We start from the raw sequence: 18,228 nt of genomic DNA on the forward strand, positions 1-18,228 counted from the left end.
CCTAAATATTACAGTAAATGAACTTACATTGAAGTATTCTTGATTTTGTTTTGGGATTTTTTGTTGTTGTAACTACTTTGGGCTATTATCACAAAGCCAACAAAAACCAGAAGAACGTGCACGAAATTTTGCTTAAACTTATATGTAAATTCTTCTGAATTCTTCATGGTATTAACCCAATGTCACAATTTCAAATAAGTCTGTTTTTTTAACTATATATGTCATACTGTATTTATAAATTACAGTATATTTGAACAGTGAATAAATATACTTCTGCTTCCTATCAAATACACAGTAAATTGAGGGGAAACATTCATGTCATGGCAACAGTACATTTTGATGTTGTAATAATGCAAAGGAATTGAAAACTTTGATCTACACTTTTTTTTCTGAAGATACTTTTACTCACTGTGAAACAATACAGGGCTAGAAATTTATCAATAATGTAAGATTAGCAGTTGTTATTATGCATGTGTAGTTCATATGATGGAATATCAAATACAAATAACTGTTGCTACATGTAATGACTTATTTATCAAGCAGTCATTCTGTAACATGGTATAATTACCTTTGTAATATAAAATGTGCAGATATCCGCATGGAGCAATGCTACCTGAAGTGGGATGAAGATGAGTGTATTCAGTCTGTACCTGGGAAGTTTCGTATGGATGCCTGCTGCTGCGCTGTTGGTGCTGCTTGGGGATCAGATTGCGAGGAATGTCCTAAGCCTGGTACCAAAGAATATGAGAATTTGTGCCCTAGGGGACCTGGCTTTTCCAACAGGGCAGATGTTCTAACTGGCAGGTCATTTTATAAAGGTAAAATCCATACTTCACTATATATAGCTTATTGGAACAGAACGTGGGTATTATTTGCATCTTTCAATCCTTAAAAGTAAAACACCAATGTTTATATGATTGGAGCTGTAATTAGTTCTATAGTATTCAAATATAATAGAAATAGTTAGGAAATAATCATCTCCTTCCCCTTGGTATATGGAATGTGTTTTGTGGCAGTATTTTGGACATACTGGAGTTAGGGGTGAGTTAAGAGTCTGGGAAGCCAAAGAGGAGAAGGTTATGATAGTCAAATCAAGAGATTAGGATGTAGTCATGGTTCTTGAGCATGTGAGTGTAGTGGAGAGAGGTAGCTATCTTCTGTAGATAATGATGTAGAGGAAAAACCTGCAGGCTTTAGCAACAGCGTCCATTTTGGCTAAGAAGGAAAATAATGTTTAAGATGATACTGAAACTGATTCTGGGTAGAGAACATAGTGGAGACAGTACCAGCTGAGAGAGAGAAAAGAAGGAGGACACTGCACTTTCCCTCTGCATGCTGCCTAAGTGGCTCTTGATTTCTCCTCAGACTGAGAGGGCTGGAAATAGCTTGGGGGGCTGGAGGTGAGAAATTGATGCCTGCATGAGGCCTGGGTTGGGGAGGGAGAACCATGGATTGTTACATTCTTAGAAGGTATGTGAGGGGCCAGAAGTGGGGTTACAGGGGGGGAGGTGAGAAGCAGAAGAAGAGAGAAACACCAGTTTCTCCCTCTGTAAGACTTAAAGTAATAAAAAATATTATTTTTACCCTTTCTGTCCTAATTTCATTTTTATACAAGGTGAGATTATTCCGAATTATTTTTAAATAAGCACATATACTGCAAAGTCTTTCTTGAAAAATATTGTATTGTTTGGATGAACTTTAATTGTTGTCATTTTGCCTAACCATTGTTCAGTTCTGATATTTGTTACTGTCCTCACTGGTAAAACTCCTATTAAATTCAATGTAGGTTAGCATAAATGAAGATTCAGATCTAATATTTTGTCAAGAATATAGCTCTATTTTTTCTTCTCTTTTGAACTTGCTCCAGCACTTTCCTCTACTCATACTGATATCTCCTAGCAAAATACAGGACTATGTAGCACTTTAAAGACTAACAAGATGGTTTATTAGGTGATGAGCTTTCGTGGGCCAGACCCACTTCCTCAGATCTGAGGAAGTGGGTCTGGCCCACGAAAGCTCATCATCTAATAAACCATCTTGTTAGTCTTTAAAGTGCTACATAGTCCTGTATTTTGCTTCAGCTACACCAGACTAACACGGCTACATTTCTATTGATATCTCCTAGTGTGACAACTCTCTAGGATTGGCCTGGAGTCTCCCAGAATTGGCATAAATCTCCCAATGACTATTGAAAGCAATCTGGGAGATTTTAACAGGTTATTTTAAGAAAATAACATTACATCATGTTGGGTGGGGAGGCGGGAAATCTCCCGGAATAACTTCAGTCAGAGGTGGCAACCCTAATGTCTCCAGCTATAGTTTTGTTCCATAAAATGGATACTTTTCAGTTAAAAGCATTCATTCAGTAGAATGATACCTACAAGTGATATGTAGTGCTCATCATAATGTGTTCTGGTCCTGAGTGCCTTTTTTACCAACAGCCCCTTTTATAAGCTCTGTGCAAGGTGTGTTATATTTGCAGTCCCTGTACTATCGAGAATATTGGGGCTGCTCTCTCCATACATTCCAAAGGGCTGTTTTGTCCCAAAGAGGAGTAAAAGTCTGGGACTATACCCCTGGCTACTCTGTTGTAATAGTCTACAAAGCTGCTGGAAAGTCCCCATGTGCTTCAAGAATCTCAAAAAGAATTTGTGTCTGAGGGAGGCACAACCTCTCTCACCAAGTTACACCTGGTTCCATGCTGCCTCTTCCATGGCTGTATCTTCTAGGTACAATCTAGTCCATAGGGATTCCTCATAACCATTTCTGCTTTGTTTTGAATTCACAACCTTACAGTGATAGCTGAAGTTCAGTTTCTAGAAAAGAATTACTTCTACCAGCAGGAATGAAGCAACCATAGCGTACAAATGGCCAGCTCTATTTTGTCAGAACTCAGAATAGCAGTTCAGATAAAAAAATGGTACTCAGTAAGAAGAAATGGGAAATTACCACTCTTGATATAGTTTCTTCGCTAATCATTTAAATGTTCTGTTTTATTTACTTTTTCTTCATAGATATTAATGAATGTAAAGTGTTCCCTGGTATGTGCATGAATGGCAAATGCAGGAACACAATTGGAAGTTTCAAGTGTAGATGTAACAGTGGGTTTGCGTTAGATATGGAGGAAAGAAACTGTACAGGTAAGTCTAAACCAGTGAAAGAAAGCTGCACCAATTTGGCTCAGTATGACAATCTAAAAATTCACTTATTCAGACCCTGCAGTCCTTGGCAGTTTTTCCCTAGTAAGAAATGCAAAATTTGGCTGTTAGTGTGAAGCTCTTGAAATTTCTTTCCATGAGGGATTTTCTAGTAATTGTGTCTTCTAATTTATTTTCATACATCAAAACTTTGTTAAATTATTGTTAAAGTTGCTTGAGTCAAACTCCTAGAAATGAAATCACTAACATTCAAGAAAATAATCTATTAAAGTAACATTTATATCTGCTCACATCCCTTAACCATGTATGCATCATAGCACCAAATGGACTGAGACTCCTTATTTTCACCACAAACTCACTTTCATTCGCAGAATGCAGCCACTGAAAATGCATATATCCAGTTCCTTACAATCATACTTAAATGTGACATCAGGCATAAAACTGATTAGGGATGTATGTTTAGGCTTGTTGGTAGTTGAGTCACTACTTGACTACTCACTTTCCTCTTCCCCTCCCCTTCTTTAATACAGAGGCTTAAAAGCCGATTCCCCCAAGCACAGTCTTTGGGGGGGAAAGCTTGCAAGGGAGGCAGAGCCCCGGGAGCTATCCCTGCTGTGACTCTGCATTTTAAGAGCCCAATGGGCTCTTACACCATTTAAAATGCAGAACTGCAGCTGTCCTGAAGCTAGCACAAGGCAGGACTGCTTAGTCCCAGTCTACACCACCTCCAGGAGCCAACCCCACTACAGCTCTGCAGTTTAAATGTAGTAAGAGCTGGGCTTGCCCAGCTCCTAGTACATTTAAACTGCAGAGCTGCGGCAAGGGTAGCAAGTGCCCACTCTTATCACACAATTGAGTAGTTGATGGCTAATTAACTGCTTCTTAACATCCATAATACTGATAGATACGTAATATATGTTATTTGTACTTAACTCTGACCATAGATTATTTTAAAGCTAGTAAACTTGTGTAATCGAGGAACCTGATATATGCATCATGAGTGAATGCATGTTGGAAATGGAAGAGTTTTTTATTCTGGAGTTCAGGAATCTGAGTGTTTGTGTTTGGATTATTTGATATATATGTGGTAAGGCATGTCAGGGTGGTCCGGATGTTAATGTTCTCACTACCTGGTGTTTTTCTTGGTTTTCTAGTGATTGTATTGGAAAATGCACTTGAGCAATCTTATATTTAAGTTAGAGAGGTCAGAAAACATTTTTCACAAAAGTATTTTTCCCACATTTTCATGGAAATTTGTGCAAATGAAAATGTTCTGCTGCCATCTCTAGACTTAATGATTTTGTAATGTGTTTTTGTGTTTTAAATTACTAACAAAATGGGGTTAGTGGGTAAAATTTGCAGGAGTCCAACCATGTTGGACATAAGAGGCCCACTGTAGTGACTTGCTATTCTGCAGGCCTCTGCACATGGTGTATGAATTATTGTTGAATTGCAAAAAGGGGACCGAGATCCCTGCTTCCCCCAACTCCATGTGTGTCCCCCCTTTCTGCAGCTCCTCTATAAACCCTTATATTTGTGCAGTCCTAGTTCTCTGAACCACCGATCAAGATACCTCCTTGATATAGTCTCCTAATTACTTCCATGCCTGACCCCCACAACTGCCATTATGCCCACTGTGCTCTATTCCTATTCCGTGTTCTTTGGTTTTCATGGAGAACTATACCAGTTCTCTGCTTCCCAGTCCTCTGCAGCTCCTCCATTAATAAATTCAATTTTCTCCTCTAGCTATAGCCCCATTTCTGATTTGTTTCACTTGTAAACTTTATTATAATTTTCCATTGTTTTACACTTTTTTGTTTTTTAAAATTGATTTAAATAGAGATTTCTATATATAAAAATAATTAGTGGTACTGAGATTATTATAGAAAGCATAAACCAGGGAGCCTGTCTGGGTAGGACTGTGGAGTAAGGCAGCATGATAGGGAGAAAGGCAAATAGTCTAGCCAAGGGACTGAAGATTTAGTGAGGAGCATGTTACTCAGTCATGCTCCTCCCTCTTTCCCCCCCAGTCTTGGATTTCCTAGTTCCCTGCATCGCTAACGTCTTGCTATCCTGGCTTCTATCCATTACCCCTTTATCTTGGTTTTTTACAGATGTGCTAAGGTTTCCCATACAAAGTTGCATTTGCAATAACTAATAAACTACAGCAATCCAAAAGTGACATTAAACTGCAAAGCTGAATGTGAAAGGAGTCATTTTAACTTCCTAACTTCTAAAGAAGTGAACTAGAATACTATTAACTTTCTAGCCAGAAGTATGTGCTGTGAGTTTAGATACTCTTGGTTTTGCTTACACACTATATGGGTATGTCTACACTACCCCCCTGGTTCGAACTGGGGGGGGGTAATGTAGTCATACGGAGTTGCAAATGAAGCCCGGGATTTGAATTTCCCGGGCTTCATTTGCATGAAGCCGGCCGGTGCCATTTTTAAATGCCGGCTAGTTCAGACTGCGTGCCGCGCGGCTACACGTGGCACGAACTAGCTGGTTTGGATTAGGCTTCCGAGGCGTACAGCTAGTTCGAACTAGGGGGGTAGTGTAGACATACCCTATGAGAGTAATCCCCATATTACTGCAAATCTCAAGTGCTTCTTTAGTTATGGATTTTACTGACATCTGTATAATAATGACAATTCCAAGAGGGATGATGATATTCAGAGGTTTTCTATAACTTTGCAATTTGTGGTATGGTGCCTGTTGCGTAAATCTCACCCCATTACAAATATGATTCTAAAATGGCACCTAATGGAAACCCACTTGTCACAAGGTTTCAAATCCAACTTAGATTTCTAAAGTCACCTTGTTTCAAATCTTATATGACTCAATTTATCATTGAATCATTCTTTGAAAATACTAAATGAAATACTTAAATGCCTATGTGTAAATGTCAGATTTCACTGGAATGAGTCACTTCTCCATTTGCATTAAAACAAGTTTTACCTTAAACTGTTTGGGGTTTTTTTTTGTTTTTTTTTTTTGGTCACTTCATTTAATGTAAAATAGACATTGATGAGTGCCGCATCTCCCCGGACCTCTGTGGAAGTGGTACCTGTGTCAACACTCCAGGCAGCTTCGAATGTGAATGCTTTGAGGGCTATGAGAGTGGATTTATGATGATGAAGAATTGCATGGGTAAGTGTTGTGAGAATATATTTCAGTCCTTCCGTTTAGTGTTCTGAAGCCTGATATTTTAAACTGCATGCACACCTTGTTAACGTGCATAATTACTGTGACTGTGTGTATAAATCAGGTCTGAGTGAAAAGAATTGGGTTTACAATTTCCTGCACTCATTTTTGCATATGAGCCTATTAGGGAATCCTAGAATTTTAAGTCAGGAAGTGCCTTCATATGGCCATGTAGTCTAGCACACAACACTGAGGGAGGACCAAGTATAACTAAACCACCTCTGAGGGGTTTTTTTTTAACTGTTCTTTAAAACTTCCAATTATAGGGTTTCATAGCCTCCCTTGTAATTCTATTCTAGTGCTTAACTATCTGCAAGATTAGAAACATTTTTCTAATATCTAACCTAAATCTTCCCTACAGCAAATTAAGCCCATTATTTCTTGTTCTACCTTCAGTGGAGATAGGGTACAATTGATCACCATCCTCTTGATAACAATTGCTATCAGGTCCTTCCTCGGTCTTCTTTTTTCAAGACTAAACATGCCCAGTTTTTAAAAATGTTCCTCAGATAGGTTTTCTAAACATTTTATTATTTTTGTTGTGCCTCTCTTTACTCTGTCCAACTGTCCGCATCTTTCCTAAAGTGTGGTGCCTACAGCTGGACACAGTACTCCAAATTGAGGCCTCACCATTGCCTACTATAATGGAACAGTTACCTTCCATGTTTGTCTTACAGCTTTTAATATTCCTGAGAATTATATTAGTTTTTTTGCAACTGCATCACATTGTCTACTCTTACTCAATTTATGAGCTCTAGATCCTTTTTAGCAGTACTATTACTTAGCCAGTTATAGCCCATTTTGTAATTTGTATTTGATTTTCCTTCCTAAGTGAAGTACTTTACCCTTGTTATTGTTGGATTTCATCTTGCTGATTTCAGATCAATTCTCTAATTTGCCCAGGTTGATTGAATCTGTCCTCCAATTTGTTTGCAACACATCCCAGCTTGGTGTTACATGCAGACTTTATAAGCATGCTCTCTCCTCCATTAACCAAGTCATTAATAAAAATATTGAATACTACTGGATCCAGGACTGTTCTCTGTAGTACTCACTGTATGCATCCTCACTTCTTGAGTGCAAACTATTGATGACTACTTTTTGAGTACAGTCTTTCAACCACTGAATCCACTTTATTGTGATTTCCTCTATAGTCCCCGGTAAAACTGTGGATATCTGCTTTATATGTGCAGGTATCCGCATATGTGGTGGTGGCGGCAATCCACGGCTCATTTTTGCAAATACAGATGCGAGTGCAGATACAAATTTTGTATGTAGAAACCTGAAAATTTGCAGATATCCCCTTAATATCTGCATCCACAGATATCAGTGTGGATATCCACAGCTTATTTTTGCACATATGGATGCAGATACAAATGTTGTATCCACACATGGCTCTATTCATGTATGCTAAATTTCTGTAGTATTCTTATGAGAATGTAATGGAGGACTATGTCAGAATCTGGCTCCCCCCTCCTCCTATCCCCTAGGTGAGTAACTCTGTCAAAGAAGAAAATTAGGTTGGTTTGGCATGATTTGTTTGAGACAAATACATGCTGACTGTTTCTTGTTACCCTATTGTCCTGTAGGTGTTTAGAAGTTGATTGATAATTTGTTCCAGTATTGTTAAAGAGCATCCAAGTTATGCTGACTGTTTTACAATTTCCCTGGTATGACTCCCCCTTCTCCCCAGTCCATTTAAGATAAGTATTATATTGCCCCTCAGCTCTACTCTGGGAGCTCTCAAAGATACTTTGCAAGCTTTCTGTTCCTTTCTACTTTTGAATGATCGAACTTCATAGATATTTCTTACAGAACAAGAGTAGAGCTCATTCAAGAGCTGTTACTGTGCAATGTCATTGCTTACCAGATTGCAGGAAATGGAGAAGAGCAGTCATAACTTCAAAGAAATCTCTCTATGAGCTTCAGATTCTGAATTACCTCCTGATGCTAACAATTGCTTTTCCCTTCTTCCCCTCCCCCTACTAACTGTTCCTTAAATGTCTGTCATGTTTTCTTTCAGACATAGATGAATGTGAACGTAACCCTCTCCTTTGCAGAGGTGGCAGTTGTGTGAACACAGAAGGCAGCTTTCAATGTGACTGTCCTTTGGGACACGAATTGTCACCGTCACGTGAGGATTGTGTGGGTGAGTTTGTTACCTGAGGATGGCATGTTTCTGCAGTATAAAAGCTTGCTCGTGACTGACAAGAATGTGGCTCCATGAATATCTACACATTCCTGTTCTTTTTTGTTTCTGAATTCCTTCAGATTGAAACCTCAGGTCCTGACACTGAAACGTCCTTAGTACGCTCAGCATCCATTGACTTCAATGGGAGTTGAGGGCTCAGAGCACCATGCAGCAAATATTCAGCACCTCACAGGACTGGAATTTCATAAATTATTAAAGAAACTTGGCAACTTTCAATTAAAATTCATATAAGCACAGAGTAAACTGCTACATAGAACAATAAAAATTGGTTCCTTTGTGAAATGAAGCTCTTTTCTCTCCATGTGCTTGGAGCACATTTTTGCTTTGTTTGACCTCTTCTGTGAAATATCTCTTCATATGCAATGTTGTTTTGATACAGAGTCACTTCCGAGAATAATTTAAAATATAGTCTCTGACTATGCTTTCTTGGTGGCTCTGGCATTCTAGCATCCATTGTAGAACTGGCCTTTTGAATGGCAAATGGTTGATCTGAACAATTCTTCTTTTTCAGATATAAACGAATGCTCATTGAGCGATACTCTCTGCAGAAATGGCAAGTGTGTGAACATGATTGGAACATATCAGTGTTCTTGTAACCCCGGATACCAGGCCACTCCAGACAGACAAGGCTGCACTGGCAAGTATTGAATGCCTCCGCCTTCATACTTTTATGTCATCTCTCTTTACATTAATTTCCTGTAAAAACTAGTCAGAGCCAGCTGTAGTCACTATCCAAAGCAGTAACTGTTGGGACTTGCTGTTTCCAAAGATTTTTGAAAAGAGCAGATTGTTTACATTAAAATAGAAAGGAAAGAAAGCTGTGTTGCCATCTTGCAAAACTTCTACAAACCAGCAGGAGGGAAAAGTATTTCCATGATACTAACCTAATCAAATCTCTAGAAATTTAGCTAATGTCCAGATGGTGGTGCTCATTTCCTGATCAAAAACAGCAAGGGGAACCATCGTACTTCCGTGACCTTTGATTTGTCCCGTTACCCTTCCCCATCAAATGTGGCACATATACTGTTTTGTAAATGCTGCTCTATGTATGTAAATACTTTGATGGGGTGTGCTCTTCCTGTGCTTTATAACTTTAACCTTTGTTTATAGCAGTACTGAGTTATAATTATGTGTAGTATGTATATAGTGTAAAGTTACATAACTGTGAGGGGTTTAGATACAAATCTGTGCTATGGTTCGGTGCTTTCACATAGAAGTCTTAGAGTCTTAGGAATTTTCTTTCTACAGTGTCTTCTTATACTTTATTTCCTTTCAAATTCATAAAGAAAGGAGGGCTAAACATTTTAAATCATGTAAATCAATTATATAAAGTAAGAATAGAAATTCAATATGAAATTCTTGAAAATGATTTCCTTGCTAAATAAAATGGCAAGAAAAGATGGCTTCTCCTTAGGAAAGCAGAGTTGTCAAGTAATGTAGTCCAAATATTATTTTCCCAGATATTGATGAATGTTTGATCATGAATGGAGGCTGTGACACCCACTGCACTAACTCAGAAGGCAGCTATCAATGTAGCTGCAGTGATGGCTATGCTCTCATGCCAGATGTCAGAACATGTGCAGGTAAGTGAGAAGATAAAATAATACTGTAGTGTCTTCATGAGACTTCATTTGAAAAAATACCAGCATCATATTCTCTAGCTAAACAAAACATATTATTTTAGCAGATCCTTATCTGTATGTGCTGCACTGTGATCTATTTTTGTTCCAGATATTGATGAATGTGAAAACAGCCCAGATATCTGCGATGGTGGACAGTGTACTAATATTCCTGGAGAATATCGCTGTCTTTGTTATGATGGCTTCATGGCTTCCATGGATATGAAAACCTGTATTGGTAAGTAACAAGAAGTTATATTTTAACAGGTATGTTGTGTATATTTCCTGATTAATCACTGCAAGCAGAATCAAACTGTAAGAAAAAAATCACTGAAAACCAAAATCTAAAGTATTTCTTAAGAAACTTTAATTGCCTGCCTCTGAAGAGAAAATATTTTTAAAGGTCTTTTAAGGTAAGATTGATCTAATTTGAATCCATTAACATTAAACGCTTTATTCATAATCTAAGCATTACTGCACAGAATCATTGTTGGGCAGAATTAAGGCTACTTTGGGTGCTTAACTCTTCATTTCCATAATGTAACAGATTTGAATTTCTTGAAAGTGTAAGCTTAACTCTGAACTTTCTGACTTTGTAATGCTTGATTTGGGGTAATGATATCATCCCTGTAATTTTTTTACCTGTCAATTACTGCTATAATTTAACTCTATTTTAAAAATTCTATCCGCTTTTTTTTTATTTGGGAAGATGGTTAGGAGAAGAATAAACACACTCTCAATTTACATTCAGAAAACCTGTGAAGTTGTAAGGATATGGAATTTAGCACTTACAGGTTAGGCAGTGCTAGAGTAAAGGATTGCCTGTATATACTATGAAATGACCTACTGAAACATATACTTAGTAACGATGATGGATTTCATAATGAACATTGCTTTCTCTATCTAATCCAATCTGTTTAAATTATCTAGGTATTTATATTGTGCCTTTTCACTTTTACATCTTAATGTACATGTTTTCTCTTTTATTTGTATTTTTTATAAAGCACAATTACCTATTCAATTTGAAATGATGGGAAAGAAAGCTGGTGATTTATTTGAAGAAATCAATTGAAATACTTTGGAATTATTTCTTCAGTTTGATTGAATTTTAACAATAAGGAAGATGATGATGGCATGTTTTGATATGCAAAGTCTTAACAGCCTTTGTTTTATATATATGCTAGCCTCCCAGAGAATAAAATAGGTGAAAAGTAGTATAAAGAGGTGTCCTTGAACTATATTTTTTTCTTCTTTGTGCCTTTATCTTGTTGAGATGTTAAAATCCTTATGGGTTCTTAACTGCACGCCAAGTCCACTAAGCTGGTCAGTGTTTTTGCAACCCAGGCAAAAGACAGGATTGATCTCTTCAACAGTTCCCTCTCTCATGTTGTTAGCTATGTTAGTGCTTATGAAAACAACTTTCCCTTCCACTGTTCTCCTCTGGGAACAGAAAACCTCAGGTTTGACTGTTGTACAGCAGTGGACCATGAGTCTGAATTTCATATTTGGTTAACAGTATCATCCACTTTAAGAAGCTTGTGAAGTTGTTACTGTTTATTTTTGTAGCTTCTTACTGTCTGCAACAAAGTACCAGTAGTTTCAGGTATCTAAAAGGGTGTCATAAGGTGGAGGGAGAAAACTTGTTCGTCTTGTCCTCTGAGGATAGAACAAGAAGCAATGGGCTTAAACTGCAGCAAGGGAGGTTTAGGTTGGACATTAGGGAAAAGTTCCTAACTGTCAGGGTAGTCAAACATTGGAATAAATTCCCCAGAGAGGTTGTAGAATCTCCATCTCTGGAGATATTTAAGTGTAGGTTAGATAAATGTCTATCAGGGATGGTCTAGACAGTATTTGGTCCTGCCATGAGAGCAGGGGACTGGATTTGAAGACCTCTCGTGGTCCCTTCCAGTCCTAGTATTCTATGATCTGTGGAAATTTAGGTAACATTTTTTATTTACTTCATTGCATGTGTAGTAATGGAGATAAACAGATATGATTCTGATCCTACAGATATGAGTTACTCAAATAAAATGTAAACATTGATGTAAAATGAGTGGCTGAACAGAAGTGTGCACTACTTACAAGTTTGCAACTAAATCTGCAATTTTAATGATGGTATAGAGTTCAGAGTTAACTAAACTTTTGGCTCATTCTGCAGTCTTGTAATCTTATTTAAAATTGTAACTGAGAACCTGCAGTTATGATTCATCAGGCAGTAGAATCTAAACACGTAGCCTACGTCTCTACACTAAATTTATTCCTGTATTCTAGTGGGTGTTTTAATGAAAATATTTTTATCATATATACAACTCTCTTATTCTAACTGGAAGGAGTGGGTGGCCTTAAAAAACAAACTTACCTCTCCCCTTGCATCTTTAGCCTCCACCATACACACTGGTGATGAACAGATATGATATTGTGGTGTCTGCAAAAAGGGATCAGTGATAATAGCATTGTACTAGGGTGATCTTTTCCTTTAATAGCCCAAGAGAGGGACAGGGAGCCGCTAACTCTATCCCAGAGAGAAGCCTTTCAGGCGGGTGCTGGAAATCAGATGATGTGGCTGATTCACACCTCAGGATTGTCTTCTCTCATCTGGAATAAAAAGGAGAGCTTAGCCATGAAGGCGGAAGATAGGGGGAATCAGGAGACAGGATAATCTCTGGCAAACAGAGCTGGAGACTGCAGTCAGACTCCGTGGAACCCCTCCGGGTTAAAAAGGGCCTGACCTAGCAGCTGCCAGAGGACTCCCCCAGTCTGAACCTCTAACCAGATAGTTGCTATTACTCCTGTGTATATACAGGCAGTCCCCGAGTTACGTGGATCCGACTTACGAACGGGGCTTTCTCGCCCCGGAGCTCGCAGGCAGCGGTCCCGCCCAGAGCGCAGCGGTCCCGCCACCTCGACCTCCGGGGCGAGAAAAGCTGCTCTGGGTGCCCCTGGTCTGCTGGGGACCGTCTCCAGCAGACCAGAGACACCGGGAGCAAAGCCTGGTCTGCTGGGGGGGGGGGCAGCTAGTGCGGCCCCCCTCCCCCTCCCCCAGCAGACCAGGCTTTTGTTGTGGACCCTGGGGTAGAGCAGCTGGGGTGCTGCCGGGTTGGTCCTGCAGGGACCTACCTGGCAGCCCAGCTGTTCTGTCCCAGGCTCGAGATTCAGCCGCTGTTGAAACTGATCAGTGGCTGATTCCAGGAAGCTGGGGGCAGAGCAATTCTGCCTCCAGCTTCCTGTAGTCAGCCCTGGTCAGTTTCAGCAGCAGCGGCTGAATCTGGAGCCAGTTCTGACTTACATACAAATTCAACTTAAGAACAAACCTATAGTCCCTATCTTGTACGTAACCCGGGGACTGCGTGTACTTCTTTCCCCTTTGCTTGGGAAAACAATAAACAGACCTCCTGAAGAAAAAGAAAAAACCTTACCTGATATTAAGTCTTTGTGGAAACCCTCTCTGAAGATGAAATTGGAAACCTTTGCCACAGCTGCTCCCATCTTGTGGAAATGCCCTGGACATGTTAGAGCTCCCTCCTCAATCCTCTTAGATTGGGGCTCCTCCACTGAGACCCTAGAAAATGCATAAGAGTCCTTATCTGCATTGAAGTTCCAAGAGATCAGAACTATAGGGATACATCTGAAAACCTTACAGATCTTCCAACTCCACTCTTGCAACCTCTATTTAAATTTGCACTTGTTGTAATTTATACTTATTTCTTTCAAAATCAAAGAGCGAAACCCAAACAATGACTTTTCATTCTTACCACAGTAATTCCCTTTACTGGCATAACCTGGTGTTATCATTTTATTTAAAAGGAGGTACCAGGCAGTCCCCGGGTTACATGGATCCGACTTACATCGGGGTGAGGCAACCCCGCATTAGCTGCTTCCCCCCAGCAGACCAGGGAGACACGAAGCTAGTGGAGTGGCTTTTCTCAGCAGACACCTCAGCTTGAGAATAAAGGACTGAGGGAAGTGAGGTGTGGGAGAATAAAACTGAGCTCTGGAGAAATGTTTGGCTAGAGTTTCCCCTACAATATGTACCAGTTCCGACTTACATACAAATTCAACTTAAGAACAAACCTACAGTCCCTATCTTGTACGTAACCCGGAGACTGCCTGTATAAAAATACTGGGCAATATTATTTGGAAGGTTCCTGCACCCCATCTCCTCTGACATCCCTGTGTTTTTTAGTAATATGAATCATGGCATCCTCATGAATTTCCTTATTTGGCGGTTTGCCATTTATTTGATTTTAATGCTTGTCCTAATATAGGGAATTATATTTATAATCCAAACTTCAGTCACTGGTAAATGTTATCATTTAGATTTTACTTATGTTTCAATTATTATTTTAGTTTTATTTTTTCTAGTGACACTCTACAGCCTAAAATACACTCTTAGATATGTCATTCATCAAAGTTTTAAATAACGAACAAACCTGTAAAAATTGAAGTCAGTTTGAAGTAGAGCTGTCAATTTATGTGCATTAATGGTTGCAATTAATGCAGGGAAGGATTAACGCATTAATTTTTTTAACACATTAATCGCAGACTGCTCTGGTGCTTCAGAGAGGCAGCACATTAGGAGCCGGGGATCAGCTGGAGTGCCTAGCTGATCCTGGGCTTCGCCTTGCTCTGCACCTTTGAAATACCGCGGTGGAACTTCAAAGGGAGTCAGCTGGGGACTCCAGCTGACCCCAGGCTCCTATGGTGCTGCCATTTGGAAACGCTGGGGCGGCCTTTCCAAAGGGCAGCGCTGCACCAAGCCAGGATCAGCTGAGTACTACAGCTGATCCCAGGCTTCCGCGGTGCTGCCCCTTTGAAACGCCGCCGCTGCGTTTCAAAGGGGCAGTTGCACTGAGTTTGGGGTCAGATGAGGACTCCAGCTGATCCTGAGCTTCTGCAGTGCTGCCCTCTTTGAAACGTCACTGCAGTGTTTCAAAGAGGTAGTGCATGCAATTTATCGTGATTCAATTTTTTAATCGTGTGATTAATTGCGATTAATTTTTTTAATTGCTTGATAGCCCTAGGTTGAAGATAATTCAAGACTAGAAGTGGAGTTACATTTGTTAAATAAATTGTTCTGAGAGAGAAGGTCTTAATAGCACAGCTACAATATGATAATTGTGTCTGAGTGTTTTTAAATTGGATTTACATTATTCTCCTTCGAGTGGTCCCTGTGGGTGCTCCACTCTACGCGAGTTCTCCACTCTAGGTGCTGGTGCGTCCTCGCGCCGGCGACCGGAGACTTTTTCTAGCTGTTTCTGCCACGGCGCACAGGCGCCGTGGCGCCCTCTATTGTCGTTGGGACTGAAGGACGCCTGCGCGCGCACGGCTCCTCAGTTCCTTCTCTACCGTCCTCAGCAGTATACGGAGCCCTCTCTTTGCCTTATTCCTGTGGGAAAAAAACAGTTAAATTCTTCGTTTTACCCGAAAGCAGGTTCTTGTCGCAACATTCTAGCCCGGCTCATAGACCTCCATCCTGGCAAATGCCTGCGGTTCAATATGCATACCCTCCCCCTCCGCATCCGTGGTATCCACACCAGTATGCCTATCCACCCCCACCATATGCCACCCAATGGCAACCGTGGAACTCACATCCAAAGAGGTCTCACCATCGACCCTCTTCTACCGTTTCCAGGCCACCTCCGGCCTCTCCTCCTGCCACCACATCGGCCACAGAGCCGAATTCTCCAGCTCCTTCAGGCGGCCATGACTCCCTTTCTGAGGGTGTGACGGCGCGTTGGGGGTCCCCCGTCTCCTGCACCCCGAAATGGCACAAACAGACTGCACCAGCCAGTGGAATAGAGGAAGTTTATTGCCTCTCCAGGATACAGCACAGCACAGATGTAATCTGGTCACAGAGCTGGGCTAGGGTGCCTCAGGCCCCCTTGAGATGGGGGAGACTGGGCCCCTAAACTCCAGCCCCTTTCCCTAGGCTGTCTCCTCCATGCTCCCAGCCCGCAACTCAACTGACTCTCTTCCTGCCCTACCCCCCAGCCAGGGCAGTCTCCACCTTCCTTTGTTCCTCTCCATGGGGGGTATCTGGTTCAACCAGTTTGGCATCACCTTTGCATAGTGAGGTTTTCCCTGCTGGGTCTTGCTCCAGACAGCAGAGGTCACCACAGCCCAGCAAGTACCCCCACTACGTCACAGAGGGCGAGACCAGATCTCCGCTACACAATTCCTCCTCCTCTCCAGACGAAGCGGTCACCACCGATGCCCCACCGTCGGTAGACAATACAAAAAAGTTTCAAGAGTTGTTTAAAAGAGTTGCCGTAGCGCAGGAAAAAGATCTTCAAGAGGTGCAGATCAAACAATATCGACTCCTTCGCACGCTTCAACCTCCAACTGCTTCCAGAATTGCCATCCCTATGGATGAGGCCATTATGGACCCAGCTGACAATATCTGGCAGACCCATCCCTCCAACAAATAAGAGAGCAGACCGCAAATACTTCATCGCTCCAAAGGATATGGACTTTCTTTTCACCCACCCACCCCCTAACTCCTTAGTAGTGGATTCTGTACGTCACAAGGGTAAACAACCTAACCTAAGAGCAACCCCACAAGACAGGGACCACAAAAAGGTGGACATTATGGGCCGAAAGGTTTATTATTCGTCCACATTGCTCCTTAGGGCGGCCAATTACACTGCTATGCTCGCAGACTATGATAATGCCAATTACTCAAAGCTCCAGGACCTCCTCCTACACCTTCCGGAGCATAAACAGCCAACCCTGCTTAGTATTATGCAGGAAGGCCTCACCATTTCCCGCACAGCTTTGCAGTCTGCTATGGACGTGGCAGACACCGCGGCTCGAATCACGGCCTCGGCGATAGTGCTCCGCCAAATGTCATGGCTACAAGCCTCCGGCGTACCTAGGGACCTCCAACAAAAGGTCGAGGATTTACCCTTCGATCGGACCAACCTATTTGCAACCAAGACCGATGAGGTGTTGCATTCTATGAAGGACTCCCGTACAACCCTTAGGACCCTAGGAATGTATACTCCTCCATTTAGAAGGACCAGATACCAGCCTTACCAATGTCCGAGAGAACCATTCCGCCAACAACTCAAATATGATTTCCGCAAACAGAGATCCCAGCGTCGTAGATCACAACGCCAACAACAACAACATGCCACACCTCATCCCCCAGCCGGCAAGCAGCAGGTTTGAAGGCCTGGTCGAGAGCCAGGAAGCCAATCCGCCAACCCTCCCAACTGCTACGCTTCAGTTCCACCGCCCCCTCCAAGCGTTTTTCCACCAATGGTCCCTCATTACCTTGGAAAAGTGGGTTTTGAACCTAGTCCAATCGGGCTACGTCATCCCCTTTACCTCTACCCCGCCCAACCACCCTCCTACCCCATCCCTTTTCAGGGACCCCTCTCACGAAGCCGTACTCCTGCAGGAGGTTTCACACCTCATTCAACTGGGCGCAGTAGAACACGTATCAACACAATTCCGAGGCCGGGGATTCTACTCAACGTACTTCCTGACCCAGAAGAAGACAGGAGGTTGGCGCCCCATCTTAGACCTCAGGCGCCTCGACAAATACATTGCATACCACCGTTTCAAGATGGTTACCCTCTCAACTATCATTCCTGCACTCAACCAACACGATTGGCTTTCGGCTCTCGATCTTCAGGACGCATATTTCCATATTACAATTCATCCTGCTCACAGACTCTTCCTCCGATTTACAGTGGGTACCCAACACTACCAATACAGGGTGCTCCCGTATGGCCTCTCTACGGCCCCCAGGGTATTTTCCAAAACCCTATCGGTAGTAATGGCCTTTCTTCGATGCCAAGGCATCATAATATTCCCATCCCTGGACGATTGCCTCATAAAAGCTGCGTCTTTCAACGAAACGAAGGCCATGACAGATACCACAGTAGCCCTTTTACTCAGTCCTCGGGTTTCACGTAAATTACGCAAAATTCACTTTACGCCCAACACAAAGACTGGCGTTCATAGGCGCCCTCCTCGATATAATCGCAGCAAGGGCCACTCTTCTCGAACACAGGTTTGCGATAAT

At 41.5% G+C, this 18,228-nt stretch overlaps 1 protein-coding gene across 1 annotated transcript in view; it reads left to right on the plus strand.

Annotated features, from left to right (window-relative positions):
• FBN2 (fibrillin 2) overlaps window positions 1-18,228 on the plus strand; it is a 280,296-nt gene that overhangs the window by 166,202 nt on the left and 95,866 nt on the right. Inside the window, exons 24-30 of the mRNA XM_006131867.2 lie at window positions 591-818; window positions 3,015-3,140; window positions 6,183-6,311; window positions 8,389-8,514; window positions 9,089-9,214; window positions 10,038-10,160; window positions 10,309-10,434. Of these exons, the coding sequence (XP_006131929.2) occupies window positions 591-818; window positions 3,015-3,140; window positions 6,183-6,311; window positions 8,389-8,514; window positions 9,089-9,214; window positions 10,038-10,160; window positions 10,309-10,434 (984 nt within the window). The remainder of the gene's footprint in view (window positions 1-590; window positions 819-3,014; window positions 3,141-6,182; window positions 6,312-8,388; window positions 8,515-9,088; window positions 9,215-10,037; window positions 10,161-10,308; window positions 10,435-18,228) is intronic.

The sequence above is a fragment of the Pelodiscus sinensis genome, chromosome 6 (assembly GCF_049634645.1).
Source record: "Pelodiscus sinensis isolate JC-2024 chromosome 6, ASM4963464v1, whole genome shotgun sequence".
NCBI lineage: Eukaryota > Metazoa > Chordata > Testudines > Trionychidae > Pelodiscus > Pelodiscus sinensis.